General features: G+C 37.1%; 1 protein-coding gene across 1 annotated transcript in view; it reads right to left on the bottom strand.

Annotated features, from left to right (window-relative positions):
- Positions 1-2,761: 2,761 nt before the first annotated feature.
- Positions 2,762-23,419, bottom strand: part of SYPL1 (synaptophysin like 1) — a 22,880-nt gene continuing 2,222 nt past the window's right edge. The window contains exons 3-6 of the mRNA XM_077746972.1: positions 11,832-11,953; positions 10,403-10,610; positions 4,458-4,646; positions 2,762-2,872 (exon numbers count right to left, since the gene is read on the bottom strand). Coding sequence (XP_077603098.1) covers positions 2,762-2,872; positions 4,458-4,646; positions 10,403-10,610; positions 11,832-11,953 — 630 coding nt within the window. The remainder of the gene's footprint in view (positions 2,873-4,457; positions 4,647-10,402; positions 10,611-11,831; positions 11,954-23,419) is intronic.

Below are 23,419 nucleotides of genomic sequence, written 5' to 3'. Positions count from 1 at the left end.
AATGCTCATTGGAATAGCTAAAACTAAAAGACTGACTATACTAAGTGTTGATGAAGATGTGAAGTAACCAACTCTCATACATTGCTGGTGGGAATTTAGAATGGCACAACCACTGTGGTGTTTCTTAAAAAGTTAAATATAATCCCACCATATGATTCAGCTATCACATTCCTACTTACTTACCCCAAGCGAGGCACATGTCCATAAAAAGCCATTTATATGAATATTCATAGCAATTTTATTTGTATTAGCCTCAAACTGGAAAGAGCACAGTGGTTGTGCCATTCTAGACAACTGTGAGTAAAAACATTGATGGTGCTCTGGGTGCTTATCCTATCAGACATCAGACAGCAATTCTTACTGTAAAGTTACATATAATTAAAGAAAGATAGGGCTAGATATGGTGCTGGTACAGAGCATACAGAAAGAGTTACAATTAATTTGGAAACTTGAAAGATGAGAGATGACTAAAGGATGCACTCTTAAATGAAGGGTACTATGAAAATTGGGTATGGAGTACTGAAAAATATAAAAATTAGTTCCCTACCTCAAACCATATACAGAAATGCACTGCCAATGTCTTAAAGACCTAAAAGTGAAAAACAAAACTAACATGTTCGGAAAACAGGTGAATTATCTTTATGACCTTGGAACCAAAGACACAAAAAGCATAAACCATGAAGAAATAAAGTTAAATTAAAATTAGGATAAACTTCTGTAGGACAAAAATCATACACTGTAAATACAAGCTGTGGACAGGGAGAAGATGTCTGCAGACTATACAGTGCCAAGGAGTTAGTATCCAAAATAAAGAGCACCTCAAATCTATGGGAAAAATAAACACCACAATAGAAAAATTGGCAAAGGGTATGAATAGGCAATACAGAGTGGGAGAAAACTAGATGGCCATAAATACAGAAAAAGATGACCAACCTCAATAATAATAGGAGAACTACAAATTAATCAACATCAAAGACACTATTTCAAACCCATCAGATTGGCAATGGTCCACATTGAGTGGCAAGAATATGGGGCTACAGAGACTCTCACATATTGTGAGGGGAGACTACATGAGTGCACATACTGTTAGTGGGAGACTGAACGAGTACAAGCACTTTACTGACCAATTTGTAATACCTAAGTTCCAGTTCAAAATGTGAATTATCTCACATTCCAAGAGTTCCACTTCTAGTGATAGGTCTTAGAGAAGCCTTCACACATTTCACAAAAATGTTTACTTTGGCGCTATCTTGTGATAGTGAAAGTTGCAAAAATATATATATATTTCAGTAAGGAAAAGGCTGTATCTGTAATGTTTTATTTCCTTAAAAAGACAAAACCAAAACAAATCTGACACAAACAAAACAAAATGTTAGCTGGCATTTGTTCAATCTAGTGGTGGGTGACCCAGTTATATTTTATTTCTTATACTTATCTATCTGAAATACTACGTAGTTAAAAATTTTTAAATTAAGTGCAAAACATAAAGCACATAACAAGCAACACTGCCCTTAACATTTACAGCAGGTAAAAACTTACTTTGAGTATCCATATCCAAATGACCTCAATTCATGAAAACATTAGCAATGATGCTGTTTATAAATAATTCTCTGCGTCCTATCACCTAGTAAGTCAAAGCTTTTACTTTTTTTTTTAAAAGGTTTTATTTTTAAGTAATCTCCATTTCCAACATGAGGCTGCAGCCCACAACCCTGAGATCAAGAGTCACATGCCCCACTGACAGAGCCAGCCAGGCTCCCCAAAGCCTGTGTCCTGGACAGCATCCTACACATTGCTTAACCCTGTGATGTTAACTCAAAATGAGAATCAAAACTGGAAAGGGAAAAAGCAACAGGATGGACTCCTTTCTGGATTTACTGTAATCTCAACAGCTATGAACGTTCAATGTCATTAACTTTATGTACAACCACCACTAACAGAAAAATAAATGCTCAAACATCCAGGACTCTTTGAGGAATATAAAGGGAGACCTATGTAATCCTGAAGCCTATCTTGCCTCTCTGCCCAAGCCCACAACCTTTCCCTCTCCAGCTCTAGGGAGTACAGGTTAAGAATCTCTGTAGTAGATGCTTTCAAAAGTTAGTAATCAGAGCCAACATTTATAAAGTGCCTGCTGCTGAACACCGTTCTAAGGACTTTATATTTACTCACTCATTTCATCGTCAAGAACACTCTTTGAGGTCAGTATTTATTCCCAGTTTTCAGATAAGCAAATCGAGGCACATAGGAGGTAACTAATTTGCCTCAAGTTAACTAGCTAGTATGTGGTGATGCTAACATTCAAATTCAGGCGGATTGACTCCAGAGCATATAATCTTAATCAAGAACATCTGCTGCCTAATAATGGAAGGTCAATGAGAAAAATTTTATCAGCTTAACATTTACAAATGAGCATTTTTTAAATAAGAGTGAAAGAAAAGAGGATAGAACCAGGATCTCCAAAGTATATTTGTCTCTTATTTCTTGCTAATCTTTTTTTTTTTTGAAAGAGAGAGAGCGAGCGCACGAGCAGGGGAAGGGTAGAGGGAGAGAGAGAATCCTAAGCAGACTCCAAGCCCCACCCAGAGCTCTATGCAGGGCTCCATCTCACAACCCTGAGATCATGACCTGAGCTAAAATCAAGAGTCGGAAACAACCGACCAAGCCGCCCAGTGCCCCTCTTGTCAAACATTAAACAAAATTATTATGACATTCTATTTCCTACTCTGGAAATCAATTCCATTTTGTACTGCTCCTGCCTTTAAGATGAAGGTTTCTTTGTAATATAACAATCAGTGCACTCNAAACTGGTCTCCTTGTACACAAACCATGCATTTCCTCCCCAAAGTATCATATTCAGAAAGCCAAAGATCTAAGGAAGAGAAAAATAAACATGAAAATTTAGTATCTCCTTAAAAATTTATACCCATTTAATTTTGAATATTTAATATTTTTAGGCAGAATACCATGATTTCATTTACAATTTAAACTATAGGTAAAGTAAAATAAAAAAAGGAAGATTTTCCAGTTCTGTGCCAAATCTGAATACATAATGACTATTCCCAAGGAAATCAAGCTAAAATCTCTCAATCTGTAACCTATAAAATTATGACTAAAAGAAATCTTATCTTGGCATGCTTGTCATTACCAAAAAGATGGGATTAAATTTAAGAGAAACACGTCTTACCCTCCTACTACTACTCTGTAATCAGACTTTAGGGCTTCCCAGGGAAGGTGAACAGGAGCAGGAAGGAGCTTCCTTCGTTGGGGGCTTTCACTTTTCTCCAACTGACTGGTTATAAACTGCCCCTGGGAGTCTCCTAGGTCCCTAGTTTCTCTCCCACTACCACTATCTCTCCTATTTCAACAGCTGCAGCCAGAAGAGAAAAGCGCTCACACAAGAACTTTACTTCACATCCTAGTGGTCAATGTAACGGGAATTGTCTTCCCAGTTACAAATCTGATGAGATCAAAGTCTAAGAGATGAATAAACTGAAACTACCCTTTTTTCTTTTTTTTTTTTTAAATAAATATAATAGTGACTTCTGATGGAAGAGTGGGGTAAAGAGCTGGAGAGTAGAATCTTATAACTGAAGGCTTAATACCTTGTATTTTCTGCATATTTGCATACAAAACATTTTGGAAACTGTTCATCTCAGATCATGGTCAATATAAATGCAAACAAGTGACTTTTAAATCACAGTTATAATACAAAAACTCAGCCCAATTACTTTATAAGGCAGGGCTGACTTCATCCACTGGAAAAGTATTTTCCTGAAAAAACGGACTTCCTTAAACATAATATAAACAGTCTATTGATACTGTATTTAGTGATACATTTATCTGTATTTTAGTAAGATAGCAGACTATTACTTAAATTTATATATACCAATTTTTAAAGATCATTTAAGAAGCCATAAAAGTATGACTTTCAGAGACCTAGTACACGTGAATTCGAGAATGGGCTCTAGAGTCAGTCGAGGTCGACACCTTGGCTTACCAGTTGTGTCATCTTGGGCAAATTAACATATGGGCTACCTTTCTCCCAGTTGTAAAGTGAAGATAATAATACTAGCTCCCACATTCCTCTTAGGATTATTGGGTAACTTAAACAAGATGAATGTAACGCCCTTAGCACAATGCTTGACACGTAGTTTTTATAAATGTTAGTGACTACTATTAGTGCCTTTCAGGTAGAAGTCTTGCCTACTCAATTTTAATGAAAAAGACCCAATCATGATCTTGTTTAAACCTGTTTAGCAAGTAGTAGTTTTCTTAACAAACTTTTCTTCATGATAACAAAGGTAAAGACTGTCTGGTAATCAGGATTCTGAGAGCTTAGTAAAAATAAAAACAATATATTCATCCAGAGATTTATTAAAAACTATTGCTTTCTTATACTACTGGTAAGATTTTTCTAAGTGAAAGAAAATATCTTATAAATACTGCATACATACCACAGACACATTTAGGGATCCCATACTAGTAACAGAGACAAAGGAACAGGTCACTTCTTGAGGGCTACAAGGCTGAAGTTCCTTGACAATACCGTGACCAGTAGCTATTTTAATATCTGTAAGAGCTTTAGCCCAGGCTGAAGTGCTCACCAACCACAGAAAAGTGGCAACAAGAGTAACAACAAAGTCCTAAAGCAAAAATAAGTGTGAGTTAATGAAGAGTTAATTTAAAAATAATAACTTTAAATCCATGATGAAGGAACTGAGATCACATTGAACATGGTATCTAGAAATGTCCCACATGACATCTTTGCTCCACACTCGGCACGAAACTTGATGTGGGGCTTGATCCCACAACTCTGGGATCAGGACTCTGGGATCACAAGCTGAGCCGAAATCAGGAGTCAGACACTCAACCGAGCCACCCAGGCACCCCAGGAGTCTAAGATTTTGACAGTAAAATCAGTTGCATGTAGCCTTACCACAACCTTAACCAAGTCACTCACTCACATCTCAGACCCTGTCTGAGCAACAACTGGAACCCTCCATAGTTTCAGTTTCATGAGCCCCACTTCCCAATATCACCTCTCTTCCGAGCTCACTCCCTCAAACACCCTAACTGCAAAAATCCTTTGATCCCACTGAGAGCTATAATCTGATTTCACCACTTTCTTACTGTCTCTCGATTTCACTCATGTTCTCATTTCCCCCTAAATTTCTATTCTACAGTCCCGCATTACAACCCCTTGCACACATTCTCAAGTCTCTCGCCTTCCTCTGCTTTTTTCTCTTACTGTGGGTAAAATTCTGACTTCACTTAAACCTAGCTCTCCAAGACTGGAATGAAAATTAAAAACTTAAAAAAAAAAAATCTAGCTGTTCATGATTTGGATAATGAAATGGTAAAAAGCATATATCCAGGATGACTTGATCTTTTAAAATTCATGACCCCCAAAATTTAAGGATACTCATTATTAAGGACACAAAAAAAAAATCTCTTAAGACATTTTCTCACTAGTAATTTTCTACTAAAGTCTTTGCTACTTATTACATTTCAAATAGGACTGAAGTTTTTAACTGGAGTTTCTTGCTGAACTAAAAGATGAAGAAGGAAAAAGAAGTATTCTCTTTACTTAATCTATTCCGCTGGAGAACTAAAATTTTGTCAACTAGAATTGGTTACAAAATATCTCAACAGAATTTAAAATTTTTTTCTTTAATGTTTTATTTATTTCTGAGAAAGCGAGAAATAGTGTGAGCAGGGGAGGATCAGAGAGAGAGATACAGAATCCAAAGCAGGCTCTGAGCTAGCTGCCGGCACAGAGCCCAACGTGGGGCTTGAACCCCAAATCTGCGAGATCATGACCTTAGCTGAAGTCGGACGCTCTACTGAGGAAGCCACCCAGGCACCCCAGAATTTTTTTTTTTAATTTTTTTTATGTTTTATTTATTTCTGAGAGAGAGAGACAGCATGAGCAGGGGAGGGTCAGAGAGAGAGAGGGAGATACAGAATCCGAAACAGGCTCCAGACTCTGAGCTGGCTGTCAGCACAGAGCCCGATGCGGGGCTCGAACCCACGAAATGTGAGATCATGACCTGAGCCGAAGTCGGATGCTTAACCGACTGAGCCACCCAAGTGGCCCCCCCAGAATTTTTTTTAAAGTATGCATTTGTATAATAAAAAGCTTAAGTCCTCTCGTTAGGTTTTCTTGTAAATTAACCACCAAAGTGGAATAATGTAAAATCTGTATTTTCAAATGTTGTATATTCTTAGCATCTGGGTACACCCGAAGCTACGAGTTCTGTCACATCTGCAGCAAAGGTTTCTGCAAGCGCAGATATGGGTTCTAGAGCTCACCACAGAGGTGTTTTGGTTTTCAAGTCAATCTGATTCGTTTTTAATTGCTTTTCCCAACCAGCTTGTAGTCATTTATTTAGACTACACACTAGTTACCACTTAGGACAAATAGAGACTGTACTATATATGGCCTATCCACCAGGTCAGGACGGCAAGGAGTAAATGCCTTGTGATAGGAGAACCAAAAATGATGACTAAATCTTACAAGGATGGAAGTATTTATTTGCATTTTGCATTTGAGCTTTCCACTGCTTCTGGTCTTCTTTTGAAAAAATGTAGATCAGAGAAAAAAGAAACATAGCTTAAAGGTTTTGCACTGCGGGAGTGCTCTCCTTTCTGCTTCTGCACTTGGCTCTACTTTTGTTGCAGGTAGACTTTTTTTTTTTTTTTTTTAGAGAAAGAGGGAAAGGGAAAGAGAGAATCTTAAGCAGGCTCCATGCCCAGCTCACAGCCTGACACGGGGCTCTATTTCACCACTGTTAAGATCAGGACTGGAGATGAAGTCGAGTCAGATGCTTAACTGACTGAGTCCCCCAGATGCCCCCCAGATAGACATCTTCTAAACACTTGCTAGAAATACAATACCTTTNGAGGGGGGATGGGCATGGAGGAGGATACTTGTGGGGATGAGCACTGAGTGTTATGTGGAAACTAATTTGACAATAAACTATTTGTAAAAAAAAAAAAAAAGAAATACAATATCTTTTGGAGAACTGATAAATAATCTAAGGTTATCATACCTTAAACAAGTTCTCTCTGGGCTAAAGTTCATAGCTTTAACCCATATATGTCAAATCCTCTTTTGATTTCCAGATTTCTTCCTTCCAAATTCCTAATTAAAAGACACACTGATTTTTTCTTTTCTTTTCTAAATGTTTAGTTATTTTTGAGAGCAAGCCAGCCATGCTGACAGCAAAGAACTGGATGCGGGGTTTGAACTCACGAACCATGAGATCAGGACCTGAGCCGAAGTCAGATGCTTAACCGACTGAGCCAACCAGGTGCCCTAACACTGATTTTTTTTTTTTTTCCTGATTATGCTCTTTAAATCTACTTTGCTGCTGGCATGATATTCTACATTTCAAAAGCAGGTTACTTTCCTGAAAATGATGCACATAGTAACCCAGGGTAGGCGTATTGGGGGAAATCTGGGCCTCTGAAGAGAATCTCTGTCCTTCTCAGGGCTCTGATTTTAGGATGCAATCCACCTGAATGGTGCACCTGCAGATCTACAATGCACATCTGGTCTGCCTGTGGCAGCCTTGGTCCCACCAATAAGTCAGGCTATGATTCATACCAGAATTTTAGGATTTGGGAGACTTTATCTTTGGTCGTTTTTTGTTATTTCTGCTTCTCTGCATGGCCTAGAACCCTTAAGATCCTGCTGACACCAAAAAAGTGCTGCATTAACTTAAAAGGGGAGTAAAGCTGGTTTTAAATGTCCCAATTGATATGGCCCTAGAAATACCTTCGCAGAGAATTGAGAACATTGGCAAAAAAGCATGTCCGCATTAGCAGAGTACTTAAAAAACTTAATGTTATATTTGGTTATATTTTAAATTTGGTTATCTCAAGAAAATCTTTTTTATTTATATGGTTAAATTAAAAATAGAAGTCAAAATTTAATTTAGAAGCTTGAATTTTTACAGACAAGAAGCATCCTTTATGTATTTTAGTAACAACAACAAACCAGTTAGAACAGCTAGTTCTGTATTATCTCTCTGTGACCACTAATTGATCATTTGGAGATGAAAAATTACTTCTGACTTTCTGAATGATGCAACTAGATCACAGTCTTACTGTTTTATTAGAAAGACCCTCTACAAAAATCAATTTGGATGCTGTCTTAGAAAGTGTGATTTTTAAAAGCTCATGTAACAAGACATGAAAAATAAAACGCTCATTGCTAGCGTTAAAAGTTTGTTGGAATAATGACAAAATGGCAAGAAATGTCTTTAATTTTAAAGAATTTTAGGGATGCCTGGGTGGCTCAGTTGGTTACGCCTTTGACTCTTGATCTCAGTTCAGGTTGTGATCTCAGGGTTTGTGAGACTGAGCCCTACTTCAGGCTCTGTGCTGACAGAGTGGAGCCTGCTTGGGATTCTCTCTCTTCTCTCTCTGCTCCTCCCCAGCTCATGCTCGCACACGCGTGCTCTCTCTCTCTCTCAAAAAAAAAAAAAAAAAAAGACTTAATTTTAACTAGGGTGTCTGGTGGCTTAGTCAGTTAAGCAGCTGACTATTGATTTCAGCTCACAGTTCATGAGATTGAGCCCTATGTTGGGCTCTGCACTCCCAATGCAGAGCCTGCTTGGGATTCTCTCCCTTCCTCTCTCTCTCTGTCCTTCCCCTGCTCACCCTCACTTACTCTCTCCCAAAATAAATAAACTTTAAAAAAAAATAAAAAGAATTTTAACAAATTAGAATACCTCTATGATCAACATAATTCCTTTAAAACATTTTTTTATTACGTTTATTTATTTTTGAGAGGCAGGGAGAGATAGAGCATGAGCAGAGGAAGGGCTGAGAGAGAGGGAGGCACAGAATCAGAAGCAGGCTCCAGGCTCTGAGCTGTCAGCACAGAGCCCGATGCAGGGATCGAACTCACAAACCATGAGATCATGACCTGAGCCGAAGTTGATGTTTAAATGACCGAGTCACCCAGGTGCCTCTTTCATAATTCCTTTTTAAGTCTTGAAAAAGATCATGACCTGAACCAAAACCAAGAGTTGGACACTTAACCAACTGAGACACCCAGCGCCCCGGGAAGTTACAGATTCTTAACATGTAATTTCTGTTGATTAAGCACTGCAAATTAAAATAGTTCATGTCTATCTTTTTGAAAGATATCTAAGAAATTTTATAACAACGTGAGGTTTAAGAATCTCTTCTCAAATATAAGAAACCAAATAAATAAGAATTTTAACTGTTTCATTCTTTACTTACCATTTGTATTCTTATGATCCAGGCAGCAAAAATTAAAAATAAATAATAAATAAAACCTGTGATCTTATTCAATAATTTCTTTACTCAAACAGCCTTTCCCTCAAAGTAGCTTCACAAATAATTAGCAGATGACAGTGTTTTCTCAAGATAAAAATGACTAGTATCACAAAAACGCCTCTGTTCTCTGTTCAAGTAAATAACACTAACACTGACTTGGTAGTTATCCTTTTGTTGTGGACATCTAGCTTAAAACTATGGCTTATCTCTGCATTTGCACCAATAATCCAGAGATTCTACTACCTAAATTTCAGACACTATTTTTATTTCTAGCTCAGTAGGCTCTGAAGCCAAAAAAGGTGTTAGGACTCCAAATGCAAAGCATTTGTTGCCATCTCCAAGATTCAAAATTAGCATGAACACCACTACTGCTGAATCCCCTATTCTTAGAGAATTATCTGGGTCAGATTTTAAAGGAATTTAGGAATACAGACAAGGAGTCAGCAATCTCTTCCTGAAATGGGCCAGAAAGTAGATATTTTTGGTTTCTCTCACAACTACATAACTCTGCCACTGTGACATGAAAGCAGTTACAATATGTAAATGTTTGGGTATGACTGTGTTACAAAAAAACTTTATTAAAAAAAAGTCAGATTTAGCTGTGGGCCACAGTTTGCTAATTTCTGATATAGACTATTAAGTTCAATAAAACACTGTAGAGGCATAAAGGGAGGTTGCTGAGAAGAGAGGGAAAAAATAAGAAGTAGGAACACAGTCATGAGACTACTGGTACGGTCAGCAATTCCTCAAATCAAAGGCATTAATTTTCTACTTAATTTCTCTACTACTTGCAACTAATCTGCTCTATATATTTGAGGTCTTTCATGTTAAAGTAGAGTTAGAAACAAACAGACCTCTGTATTCCCTGGGGTATGGAGAAAGTGCTGCAAATAGGCTCAACGAGTTGTGTTCAATGTGACAACCAGAGAAAGCTTAACCTCATGTTAACACAGATCAAAATATGCTGAACTGGGTTACGCCGAGAACTTTCATTTCCATTGTTAAGAAAATCTATATTTAACTCCAAATATGATGTATACTTATCTTATACAAATGACTTTTGTATACAAATAAAGTGACTACTTACAATCATGGGAAGTTTTCGACTATCCCGATACAGATTCGTATAACCAACATAGAGCAGAAGGGCAGCTAGGCAGTACAGGAAGACAAAGACTGCAAACGTAACGTAGAACTGCGCAGAAGAAGAGTAATCTCCAATAAGGACGTAATTATTCCAATTTACATCACACACGTTTGCATGTGGATATCCCTGAAATGATGCTTCATTCAACCTATTAAAAAAAGGCTCAAATAAACTTGTGAATTACTCAGACTCTCCCAACAGAGATAGAAATACACAGGTAGAATACTGAAATGACATTTCAAAAAACACTCTCAAAATGTATTGCAAAAATATTATTTTCCTTTGGGGAAGAAGAGGGGGAAATCAAATATTTAAGTTAAAAACTTCCTAAGAAATGTACCTAAATTATAAATTATACCTGGTCATTGGTTTATGTTAGATTGAATATAGACTGAATTAAGCACTTTTGAACTCAGTGCTATCTTCCTGCAATAGAAATTTAGCAGATTAAGAGAGCTGATATAAAACAGTTTGCAATTGGAGACATGATGCACCACTGTAGGAGGCTGAGTCTGTATAACTGGAAGCGGGTTATGATTCACATTTTAACCCTAGATTAATTAGCTGCTAACTTTACATGGTTTTTACATCTCCTTATCTATAAACTGCAAAAGCATCTATCACTGAAGATGCCGTAACCGTTCCTCGTATAGGAACTTTATAAGAGAAGGGTTGGGAGGTGGAGAGGCAATGACTGATGACCAAGCCCTTGCTATTTGACATATTTTCAGTGTAAGGGTTTATTTAATCATCAAAACAACCTTACAAGGTAAAATTCCAACTAAATGGATAGACATTTTGAGTCTTAGAAAGGTCAAGTTAAGTAGTAGGTGGAAAAGGTTTATACCATGGTTTAAATACAAGACATATTCAATAAACACTTTAAACAGAAGAATTCACAACAAAATATTCATTTTACTCTAGGAGTAAGAAAATAAACATAGAAACTCCTCACTTTACATTGAATACATGTCTTAAACTATATAAAGAACACTATTATTTAGTAATTGCAAATACATGAAAAATTCAGAATTTTCTTAAGTTGTGTTTCCTTCTGCATCATGGATTCTCACAATAAGGTGATGGAGTAATCTACCATGGGATGATAGAATAAAAAGGTCAAGGGAAGGCCATATAAAGGTTTCTAAATGCTTACTCTCATTTTCTACACTTTATCATAGGCCAGGAACACAGTTTGCAGACAGGCACTGGTCTATGTACCTCAGTCTGAGTAGCAATGATCACTCACAAATGAAGCAGGTGTGCAATTTCAAGTTGTGTATGTCCCAAGATCAATAAATTGCTGAAAATCTTAAAGAGGCAACAGGAAAGTAAAAAAAGCTGTTAACCATAAAAACAAATAGCTTACCTGAATGGATAGCCAAAAGCAGCTGTGATCGTTTTCGTTTCATTAGGTTTAGAACAAGTCACTTGAATTTCTGTTTTGCCCTTAAAACCTCCACAGGTGGCAAAAGCAAAGATAGAAGCAATCTATACAAAGTGAGACCAAAAAAAGGGGAAGAAGCATTACTGTACCCAAAACATGGGGCATTAAAACTTTAAATATGTTGATTATTAGAAACTGGCTCACTAACATTCCAGAAATTCCTCATTACAAATTAAATGTAGACGGTGAAAAACATTTAAAAAATTGATTTGCAACTGTCAACAAGAAGTTAGTATACCAGCCCATGTAATTCTTTTGCTCCTACTTCAGTGTACCTACTAACCATTTGTATGAAATTCAGAGGAAGTCCTATTTTAGAATCAAAATCAAAAGGGGTGAATTGGAGGCATTTTTATTTGGAACCTAACAGTAACTATAAAGCCAAGAGACTGGTAAACATGGAGGAGATGTTATTTCATGAGCTTGTATGACCTCATTTTTTAGTATTTCCAGGTCTCAAAAAAACTTGGAAATTTGTTTTCCTGATCATGCATATATTTACAAGAATGTAATGATGCCTCTCAAGTGCTGTACATAACAGGAAAAAACTGGAAGCATCCTAAATATTGATATGGAACCAAATAAACCATAATTCATTCACAAGATAGAACATTATGCAGTCATTATAATGTTGGAGAATATTCAATGATACTGAAAAATAATCATTACATATATAGTATTTTATGGGGTGCCTGGTTCAGTTGGTAAAGCATGTGACTCTTGATCTTGGGGTGGTAAATTTGAGCCCAAAAAGTTTGTTTACACATGCACTGTGCATATGTCTACACCTATGCATATTATGCATACAAAAACATACATCAAATTTTACTTCTTTAAAAAAAAATTTTTTTAACATTTATTCATTTTTGAGAGACAAAGAGACAGAGTACAAGTTGGGTAGGGGCAGATAGAGGGAGACAGAATCCGAAGCAGGCTCCGCTCTGAGCTGTCAGCACAGAGCCGTACACAAAGCTCGAACCCAAGACCGTGAGATCATGACCTGAGCCGAAGTTGGATGTTTAACTGACTGAGCCACCCAGGGACCCCAGAAGTGGTCACTTCTGAAGAGAAGATAATTCCTTTTTCTGTTTACATCTTCTAAATTTTCTACAAAACAAACAAATAACCCATATATGGTGTAGTGGCCAAAAGTTCAATCCATCAGCAAATTCTGATGGCTCTATTTAAAAAACATATTTGGAATCTGATCACAGCATCCTGACCTAAACTAAACCACTGTTATTACCTCTTGCCTGAATTATACTCTAACAGCCTTCTAAATAATCCTCTTGCTTCTGTCCTGGTCTCTCCTTCAGTCTACTGTCAATATATCAACCAGGGTAAGCTTTTAAAAATACAAGGCAGAAAACTATCCTTTGTTCAAAACTCTCCAGTGGCTTCTGAGTTCTCGCTGAATAAAAACCAAAATTCATTTAATGGTCTACGAGATCCTTTCCTCCCTTAATTCTGATCACATGTTGCTACTTTCCTCCTTGCCAAATCTGTCTACACAAAATGGTCTCAGTGCTATTCCTTAACAATAAGGGGTAAACCCTTACAGAGTCTTTGCACTGGCTATTCTCTCTGCCTGGAATATATGGTTCATGTCCTACTGACAGCCTTGGGTTCTGATATGACTTTATTTGAGACGTCTTACCTAACCACACTATATTAAAGAGAATCCCCCAACCCCACAATACTTATTCCCTTTATTCACGCTGCTCTATTTTTCTGCCACTGTAATTACCATTGGCTGATGGTACTTTAGTATCTGTCCATTTATCACTAGAAGATAAACTCAAAGAGGGCAGGGATTTTGTTTTACTCAAGGTCACACTCTAGCAAACAGATAAAATTCAGTGCAGGAGCCTACACTGTTAAACATTGATATAATGTCCCACATGGATTAACACAGGACCTTCAATCAGGCCATAACCAAGATCATAACTATCAAGACGTTTTTTGTTTGTTTTTTTTTTCTGTAAAAATGATACATGAAAAGAAGTCTGGTTACAGATAGGGAAAGTCTGAGGTAATGTCCAGCATAGAGCTTTAAGTCTTCAGTTAAGAATACACAGGTGAAGACAGAAAAATGGATACTCTCTACACATAAATGTACACGAATACAGACTCAAAACAGAAGACCAGAAAACAGGGCATATAACCATTTAGGATTATAAAAAAGAAACAGGATATACAAAATTAACCAATAATAAATAACCAACAATAAAGAGGCCAGAAAGAGACCTGTGTGTAACTAGATAAATTATATCTAACAAAGCTGGCAGTGCAGATCACCAAGGAAAGGAGGATGGTGGTTTTAAAGTTACATCCACAAACTCCCTCAAGTGGTAAAGATTAATTTTCTTCCCTTTAAGTGTGGACTGGACATAGTAACTTGCTTCTAGTAAACTGAATATGGTAGAAGGAATGGGATGTCAGGTAATAGAATGGTAGGTAATAAAGAGCCTGCAATTTCTGTCTTCCGTTCTCACTCTCTTGAATCATCGGCTCTGGGGAAAGCCAGCTGCCATGCTTGGAGGATTCTTAGGCAACTTAGAGACTCTTGTGATGAGGAACCAAGGACAATCAGCAATCAGGTAAGTGACCCTGGAAGTGTCTCATCTGAGGCCTGCCAACAGCCATGTGAGTGCACTGGACACTTGAGATAACTCAATCCTAGCCAACAGCCGATTGCAACCTGGGAGACCCAGAGCTGGAAACCCCCAGACTAAGCCACTTTCAGATTCCTGACCCACAGAAATTATGAGATAATACATGTCTGCTGTTTTAAGTGCTATGATGGGTAGCAAGAGATAACTCCTACAAAGGAGGACTTCAATAAATGGTCCAGATGGGCTAAAGACAAATGTAAAATGTAAAATTGCCATAAAAAAATTTTAAAGATAATATAAAAGAAAATCTGTGACCAGAGAGAAAAAAAATTTAAGATGAAAAAACCCACACTAACCATAAAAGATTGTTAAATTCAACTATAGAAAAAGAAAATTTTTGAAATCAAAAGCTTTGAATGTAAAACAAGCTACACACCAGGTGAAAGTATTTGCAATAATGTCACAAAAGACTAGGATCAACTAGTATAGGGCTCTAAGAGACATTCGAACCCATGTGTACTATAGAACATGCATAAGAATGTTCACAGTGACGCTGCTTACATATCAAAATATATCGAGTGGAAGCAACAGAAAATGGATAAAATAGTCAACAGTTACAATGGGACATTTAATAGCAATAAAAATATATGAACTATAGCTGCCCATGTCAATATGGATGAATCCTAGAAACCTAATGCTGAGGGCGGGGGAGAGGAGGGGGGTAAATTGCCTAAGACGTCATACAGCATGATGCCATTCTTTTAAAAGCTTTCGTTATTTGTCTACACCATTCTTGTCACTATTTTTGTTCAGGCCCTCACCATTTTTCACAGAGACTAACCCAACAGACTCTTCCTCTCATTTCTAATCTCTTCTGTGTAGCATGGGCTCATGTGGCCCTCGAGCACTTTAAAAATGGCTTGTTTGGGGGCGGCTTGGTCAGTGAAGCGTCTGACTCTTGATTTCAGCTCAGGTCATGATCTCACGGTTCCTGAGTTTGAGCCCTGCATCAGGCTCTGTGCTGACAGTGTGGAGCCTCCTTGGGATTCTCCCTCTCTCCCTCTACCTGTGACCCAGCCCAGCTCGCGTGCTCTCTCTCTCTCAAAACAAATAATAAACTTAAAATAAGTAAATAAAAAACAAAAAAGGGCTTGTCCAATTAAGATAGCTGTAAGTGTAAATCAGACAATGAATTACAAAGATTTAGTATAAAAATGTAAACTATTTCATCAATAATTGTTTATGTTGATTACTGAAATAATATTTTGATTTATAAATAATATAGATTATTAAAATTAATTTTACCTGTTTCTTTTCACTGTTTTAGTGTGGCTAGCATAACAGTTAAAATTATTATGTGGCTTGCATTTGTAGTTTGTACTGTGCTTCTATTGGACACTTGCTTTAGAGCAATGTCACACTGATCTGAAATAAAGATCTGGTCACATTACTCCCCTGTTTAAAGGGATTTCCTTGGGGCACCTGGGTGGCTCAGTCGGTTAAGCATCCACCTTCGGCTCAGGTCATGATCTCACAGTTCGTGAGTTCAAGCCCCAACTCTGTGCTGACAACTCAGAACCTGGAGCCTGCTTCAGATTCTCCCTCTCATTCTGCCCCTCCCTCGCTCATGCTGTTTCTCTGTCTCTCAAAAATAAACAAACATTTTAAAAAAATAGAGATTTCCTTAATGGCTTTCCAGAACTAAATTTAAGAAAAGAAAAAAGCCCAAGCTTCTTAATTTGGCCTAAGAGGCATGGCTGAGGCAGCCTCCACCTTACCTTTCTAGATTTATATGCTCTATTTCCCTGCCAGGTACTGTACGACTTCAAGTGTACTACTGCCGCCCCTGAAACCCATCATGTACTTATGTCACCAGCGTATTTATTTCTTCTGCCAGGAACTATCCCACCCCTCAACCCGTTCTCTGACAAGCTCACCTTTAAAGCCCTACCTGATTTCTTATTGTAGAACTATTCAGTCTCCTGGGCTGCCATAGACTTGGGTACATTAACTCTTCTATAGGCACTTTTCCTTATTTAAAAACTCAGATTCTCAGTGCCTACCCAGCAGAAGGTCTGGCACATAGCACACGCTCAATTAATAACTGCTTAAAGAAAAAAATCGATTTCCAATAATCTACAAATAAAACATTTCAAGTCTTACATAACTATCATTTCAAAGCTGTCCTTTTGTTATAAGGATAAATAAATGACATGTTTGCAATTCTTGTCTTTATCTTATAAGGAACAAAAGGACAAGATACACACTGTTTATTAGATGAAGTATAAAACAACCTGAGGGTAAATTATATGACTATCTCACTTCTCCCTATATTCTAGTGTTGTTATGATTTAGATTCAAAATTATACACTGGCAGCCCACGATGAAACCTGGCCTGCAGATACTACCTGTGTCATCTTCTCAGATTCATAAAAGAAGTGAATTTGTTGTATTTTAATATCAGCATGCCGCACAGAAAAATGTGGATTTCGTGCTTTTCCTTACTGTGGGGAAACTGAAAATATGGCAGCATCAGACCCATATTCCCATAAAGGAACAACCGCGTGGCACTGAGTGACAGATGACTCGTAGAACCTGTGTTTTTTTCTGGGCTACTGCCACTCTCTGCTGTCCCAACAATCCTCAGGACGCATGTCAGTTACCAGGATCAATGAGCTTATACTGTTGTGTTCCTCCAGACAGCTTGTTTCACTCACTCCTTCTGGAAGGCTGGTTCCCATGTGCACCTCAGTCTGCACTCCTAGTCCAAACGAGGGGTACTGGAATGCTGACTTCTACCTCCTTGCTACTCACGAAACTCATTTTCCCATTCCCCTCGATCCCATGAAGCATGGCTAAAACTGCTAACATGAAATTCTATCTATAAAGTAACTAATAAGAATCTAGGGACAGGATGACAGTAAGCCTCTCTTCAGGTCAAAAGGCTCCATATTCATGACAGCCCCAAACTGCCAAAGAAACAGTCCCACTTAATTTTCTGCCCACCAGACCAGTACTAGACATATGGCAGATGCTTGACTCATTTTGAGGTTTGTAACTTTGGAGTTAACATTTCAGCCTGGTTCTCTAGAATAGAACTCTCCAAAATAGACTGCAGTAGTCAATTAATCGGTATACCAGAAGAAAATATTTGAACTTCTACTTATATTTACTTTTAGACTTAAACAAGGAATTACAGTTGTATTGAAATTAATATACCCCTGAAGCCCATGCTGGATCTGTAGGTCCGAGTCACATGCCACTACAGTGTGTTAGGTATCCCAAAGGTGAGAGGAGTCTCGCCATGCAAGGATGGTGATGCCTTCACTTCCCTTCTAGTGTTCCCGTATCACCATGTGAGTATACCTGGCTAAGTGCATTTATGGAATACATTATCCAGTTTTAACCAAATCAACCTTCACAAAACAGACCAGTAGTAGCTTAAAAATGTCTTCATATAAATTACAGACTAATAATACAAAAACTCATGTCCGAAAGAGAAAATAAAAGCATTAACCCCCTAGGATGAGCTATATTCATCAGCAACGTTCCAAGGCAAAAACAGATTGTACTTAATCAGATCACAAGATTACTACACACACACACACACACAACCACAAAAGTATCCAAAACAAGGATTTAAAAATATGAATGAAATTTACCCCAAGTATATAATAGGCCTTCAGACACTGACAGAGTAAAATATGCACCGAAGTTATTGATGCATACTCGGGCTCCATGTACAAAATTTTACACTGACAGGAATTCATGATAAAAAAAAAGTTTAGAGACCCCTGGTATTTTCAAGGAGTTATTTAGCCTGCAGGCAGAGTGCCAGTCCTAGACGTATTTCTAGACCTTGCTCAGCTCACTGAGGCTTCAATTGGGAACACTGGTTCTCATCTATGAATGGGTGGGTGTCTTTCACAAATTTCCAGTTGTAGGGTCCTGACTGCTATCTGGTTCATCATTAATCTGATGTCACCTACTTAAACTTCTTTCTGTCCAAAGTTCAGTCTAGGAAAATGATATAACTGAAGTTCTCAGAAATGAAACTAAAAAAAGAAAAAATTAGACCTACAAGTATATTGTATATGGGCATTTATACCATGTTTGCCTTTACAATCAGTACGATTAGATGCCTAGTGCCAAAGCATTGATTTTTATGAGTTAAAGTCTTGATGCATTTACTAAAAATATTGATTTTTTAAAAGTCTGGTTATTGATGCTGTCATTTCAGTTTATTCCCACTGCACTGAAGTCAGTTACACTCTTCTAAGATGCCCCTCTTCTTGTAAAGTACAATCATACAAAGTTCTAAACAGCCTGCCAGTACAGTTCCATAACCCTTAAGAATTTGAATCATGAGAAGTAAACTGGAGCTCTTGGTGAAATAAACACAAGTCTTTTTGCTAACTCTTAACTATTATATGTTGAAATTATCTTTCATTGCCATGAGCTTGCAGGGAAAAAAGAAAGCCAGTTTTACTTAAGAATGTCTTGGATGAAGCAGCAAAAATTATGATTTTGATTAAATCCTCACCAACCTTTAGTCCTAATATTCTGTTTGATGAAATAGGATGTGCAAATACTTTAACTGCACATAATGGTTGTCTCCAAGGAAAGCATTTAAATAACTGAGTTATATGTTGAACTAGTTGGTTTTTTTTTCATGAAATATTATTTTTACTTGAAAGACAAAAAAAAGTCATTCAGACATTGTATCTGGCAGCTATTTTTCTCAAAAATGAATGAAGTGAGCCTTTTACTTTAAGGAAAACTGATAATATTTGTTGCCATTGGTGTAATTCAAGCTTTCAAGTGACTTATTTTTGTGTTTTAAAATAAATGTTCCCTTAAAAGCCTCTGCTTAAATTTGTGATGTCGTAAATATCAATAGATACAAAAGCGCTTTGAGATCCTCAATATTTAGGAGTATAAAGGGGTTCTGAGACCAAAGTATATGAGAACCATTGTATTAGAGGACTGCTCTGTTCTCTTAATTTCTCCTTTTATGTTTTAGCAGAGAGTGCTATTTGTATGTGTGGAGTGAAAGCGTTATGTGTGTTTGTTCTCAAAGCACAGTATATGTACATTGTCTCTGACAATGACATTCGATCTACCCTTCAAGGATGCTCACGGAAAATAAGTGAGAATCAGGTAGAACAAACAGAACAAACAGAACAAAGTCATAGGGGTGAGTCCATAAATCTATGAACAATCTTTAAGTGCAGAGAGTCCTAGTGGGCATAAAATGCTAATCGAAATCCTTTTTCCCTTTCCATAGTGGGGGCAAAGGGGAATGAACAAAAATAGGGCTAGGAAAAAGTTTCCTGACATGGATAGCCCAAAAATGTAAAAATTAAGCAAACAGATGAAACAGCAGTCTATATATGCCCTGTCTCCCAAACTGTGCAATTCAAGTAATTTGTATTTTCTAGGGTGCTCCTCTGTGCTATTTCTGAACCACAAAGTTAGGATAAAACATGGCCACTGTTTGCAAAAATTTTAAATTTACTTAGGATGGCTAAATTCTAAGTATTTTATATAAACTATTGTGCGTATTTGAAAGTTTGTTGTTTAAACAAATTGATATATGCAACTTAAAGAATTACAGATTTTCGTATTTACTTTCAGCCTAATTTTCTTGGCTCATAATTTGTCCCAAAGTGATGTTTTTAAGTGTCTTTTGAGTTTGCTCATTAACTGCATATATTAAATCAGAAAAAAAAAATCCAAACTTGATAAAAGATCAAGAACATCCTACTTTAACTCCTAAGACCTTACACATGCATCTAACAAACAAGAAAAATATTAACTGAAGATAACTTAGGCTTTTGTTTTTTAAGCCTGAAATTTTTGGTAATCCTTTTGTTAATTTATTAAAAGACCAGTAAGAAACACTAAGGTAAGTTATTGAAATGACTAAGAACAGATTGTTAGAGTCCTGGATAGAAAAATCATAATCATGGGAAACTGGGTAAAAGTTACTTAATTTCTCTAGGTTACTTCATTTCTCTAATATGGAGATAACAACTGTCACAGGTTATCAGAAGATTAAATGAGAAAATACAGGTAAAGCCCTGGCACATATATCTATACTCAATAAACATCTGCTAATGTTGAGAATATAATTGACCAGCACAGACAAAAATATTCAGAGATGGTCAATAACTCTAAAATTCAACTTAGTGTATAATTCCTTATATATTCCCCAGTGTCTCTTCTACAATTTTGTGTGTGTGAATTAAGAAAGTACATTACTTAGATTCATTAAGAGCTAAATATTTGTTCAGTGTCCACCTATGCAAGATAGTAGCAACAAAGTCCAAAACACAGTGTTTAATATTTTAAAAAGATAAAATCATCTCAATGAAAACCTTTTACCTAAATATTAGGGATAAACGACTTTAAAGTAAGAGCCAAATTAAAATTTACCAGAGAAATACTAAATACTTAAAAAAGCTGCTTAGATAAAATTAATCTTCGACTTTACTTATGTGTTCTACACATGGGGCATTTATTCTTACCTAAATTTTTTATTGACACCTTGATAGGGTTCTAAAGGCAGGAAAGCAAGCAGACAAATGAAAAGCATATAATATGTTGTTTCTAAAGTTTCAAATATGGTTGGCTTAGTCGGTTAAGCGTCCGACTTCGGCTCAGGTCATGATCTCAGTTTGTGAGTTTGAGCCCCTGAGTCAGGCTCTCTGCTGAGAGCTTGGAGCCTGGAGTTTGCTTTGGATTCTCTGTCTCCCTCTCTCTGTCCCTCCTGCACTTATGTTCTCTTTCTCTCTCTCAAAAATAAATAAACATTAAAAAGTTAAAATATGTAATAGAGAATTTAGTGATCTTGAAGGACCAGGAAATATGTATGTCTGACATATGGGCCTCAATTCTACCCACTGTCGCGGTCTAGTCTTCTTAGAAACACAGCATCTCAGTCCTGAGAAACCCACTAAGAACTGTTCAAGTACATTATAATCATTCACGTATTTATTAATTCAATCGTTCCAATAGCCCTATGAAGTATTGCTCTTTCCAGATAAGCGCAACAAAAATACAACTTTTGCTGAGTACTTATTACACGAAGGGAACTACAATGACATTGCTGGTCACTGTTACTAGATGCCAGGGGTAGATTTTAAAAGAGGGAACAGAAGGAATATAACATGGTGGCTGCAGTTTAGAAACAAAGTGCAAATGCTTCTGCTCTGGTAATTTTATTTTTATTCTGTCAGTAAATATTTACTGAGCATCTAACCCCTTGAAAGTTACGTATTATCAGGTTATTCCTTAGTTTAACATCTTCTAGAACCTTGCTAGAGATAAGCTAATTTAGGGAATTATTCTTTTAGTCATATGGATGGAAGCTTTTAGTCATATGGATGGAAAGCAACCATTCTCTAAACTTTAGATTTGTTTATAATTGTTATTTATTGACTGCTTTTAGAGGTAACCAGCCACACTTCAATCAATGCTTTATGAAACTGAACAATTAATTCAAAACAGATTTAAAAATTCCTACTATGGGCCCTTCTTTAGAACCTTCTTTTATCATTCATTCCCCCTCTGCCTCTGTTTTTAAGCGCCAACAATTCTATTCACAAGCGTCTTCTCTCAAACCCACAAACACATTCATTCTTTCCCATCTTTAGAATGGGTTACCACCACATCTCTTCACCTTCAAGGTCGAATAGTGGTTTACTTTCGCTGTCTTCACTTTCTTACTATATACCCATATGGCCTAGTACCATCTGGTTTCTGAATTTACTGGCACCGCTCTTATAAAGCCACCAACAGCCTCCTGCTTACCAAAACCAAAGTATGCATTTTAGTCCATATTTTACTTAACCTCTTTCTTGCACCTCTTGATATGGTTAGAATAGTACTCTTTTCTTCTAACATTGATGCCAAGATGTTATTTTTCTCCATCTTCTTAACCATTTCTTCTCTTCCTTGCTGGCAGATACCTGTTGAATCTCCAGCCCATTCTTATCTTTCAAACTGTATATCCATATAGCCAACTGCCTGAAGGATACCTCCTTTGTATAATTTAGAAACCACAAACTCAATACATCCCAAACTGTACTGAGCTCAACCAAAAATTTGCTCCTTTTCCTTAGTGATCTATCTTAGACAGAGGTACCGCTACCAACTGTGTCAGAAATGTGGCTGTTATCTTAGAGTTCTCCCTCTTCTTCACCCTCCCTCCAAATACATTTTAGGGACGCTTGGGTAGCTAAGTCGGTTAAGCGTCTGACTTCAGCTCAGGTCATGATCTCATAATTTTGATTTCGAGCCCCACATCGGGCTCTGTGCTGACAGCTCAGAGCCTGGAGCCTGCTTCAGATTCAGCGTGTGTCTATCTCTCCCCCTCCCCTGCTCATGCTCTGTCTCTCTCTATATATATCAAAATAAAAAACAAATAACATTTTAATGTCTCCCTTCAATTACCTTTCTAATCCATCTTCTATATTACTGACAAATGAGAATTTCTAAAAAGCAAATCTAATTATATTATTCACTTGTTTACAACCCTTCAATGATGAGACCCCCTCCAAATGGTAGGAATTCTGGGCTTAAATGGAAGCTATCCAATAAATATCTCCAAATTCTGTACCCTGCAAATATTCATTTTCCTAAATAAAGGACCCAGATCATCAAAGGTTAACCCTTATAAGATTAGCCTATAGGATTGGCCCACAGGATAAACTCCTAACTCTGCAAACCCTATAAACCTTTCAGAATCATCTAAAACCACACCCTCCCGAGTACCATTTCAGCCAACTCCAGCTACTTAAAGTTCTCAAACAGGGGTATGCTGCTTCAACTTTTCATACCACTGAACATGTTTCCCCTTGCTTGGAAAGCCACTCCCCCCATCCCCCCCCC

Source organism: Crocuta crocuta, unplaced genomic scaffold, assembly GCF_008692635.1.
Source record: "Crocuta crocuta isolate KB4526 unplaced genomic scaffold, BGI_CrCroc_1.0 scaffold396, whole genome shotgun sequence".
NCBI classification, from domain to species: Eukaryota; Metazoa; Chordata; class Mammalia; order Carnivora; family Hyaenidae; genus Crocuta; species Crocuta crocuta.
The sequence above is the reverse complement of the archived record's forward strand: the minus strand, read 5'-3'. Positions and strand labels throughout refer to the sequence as shown.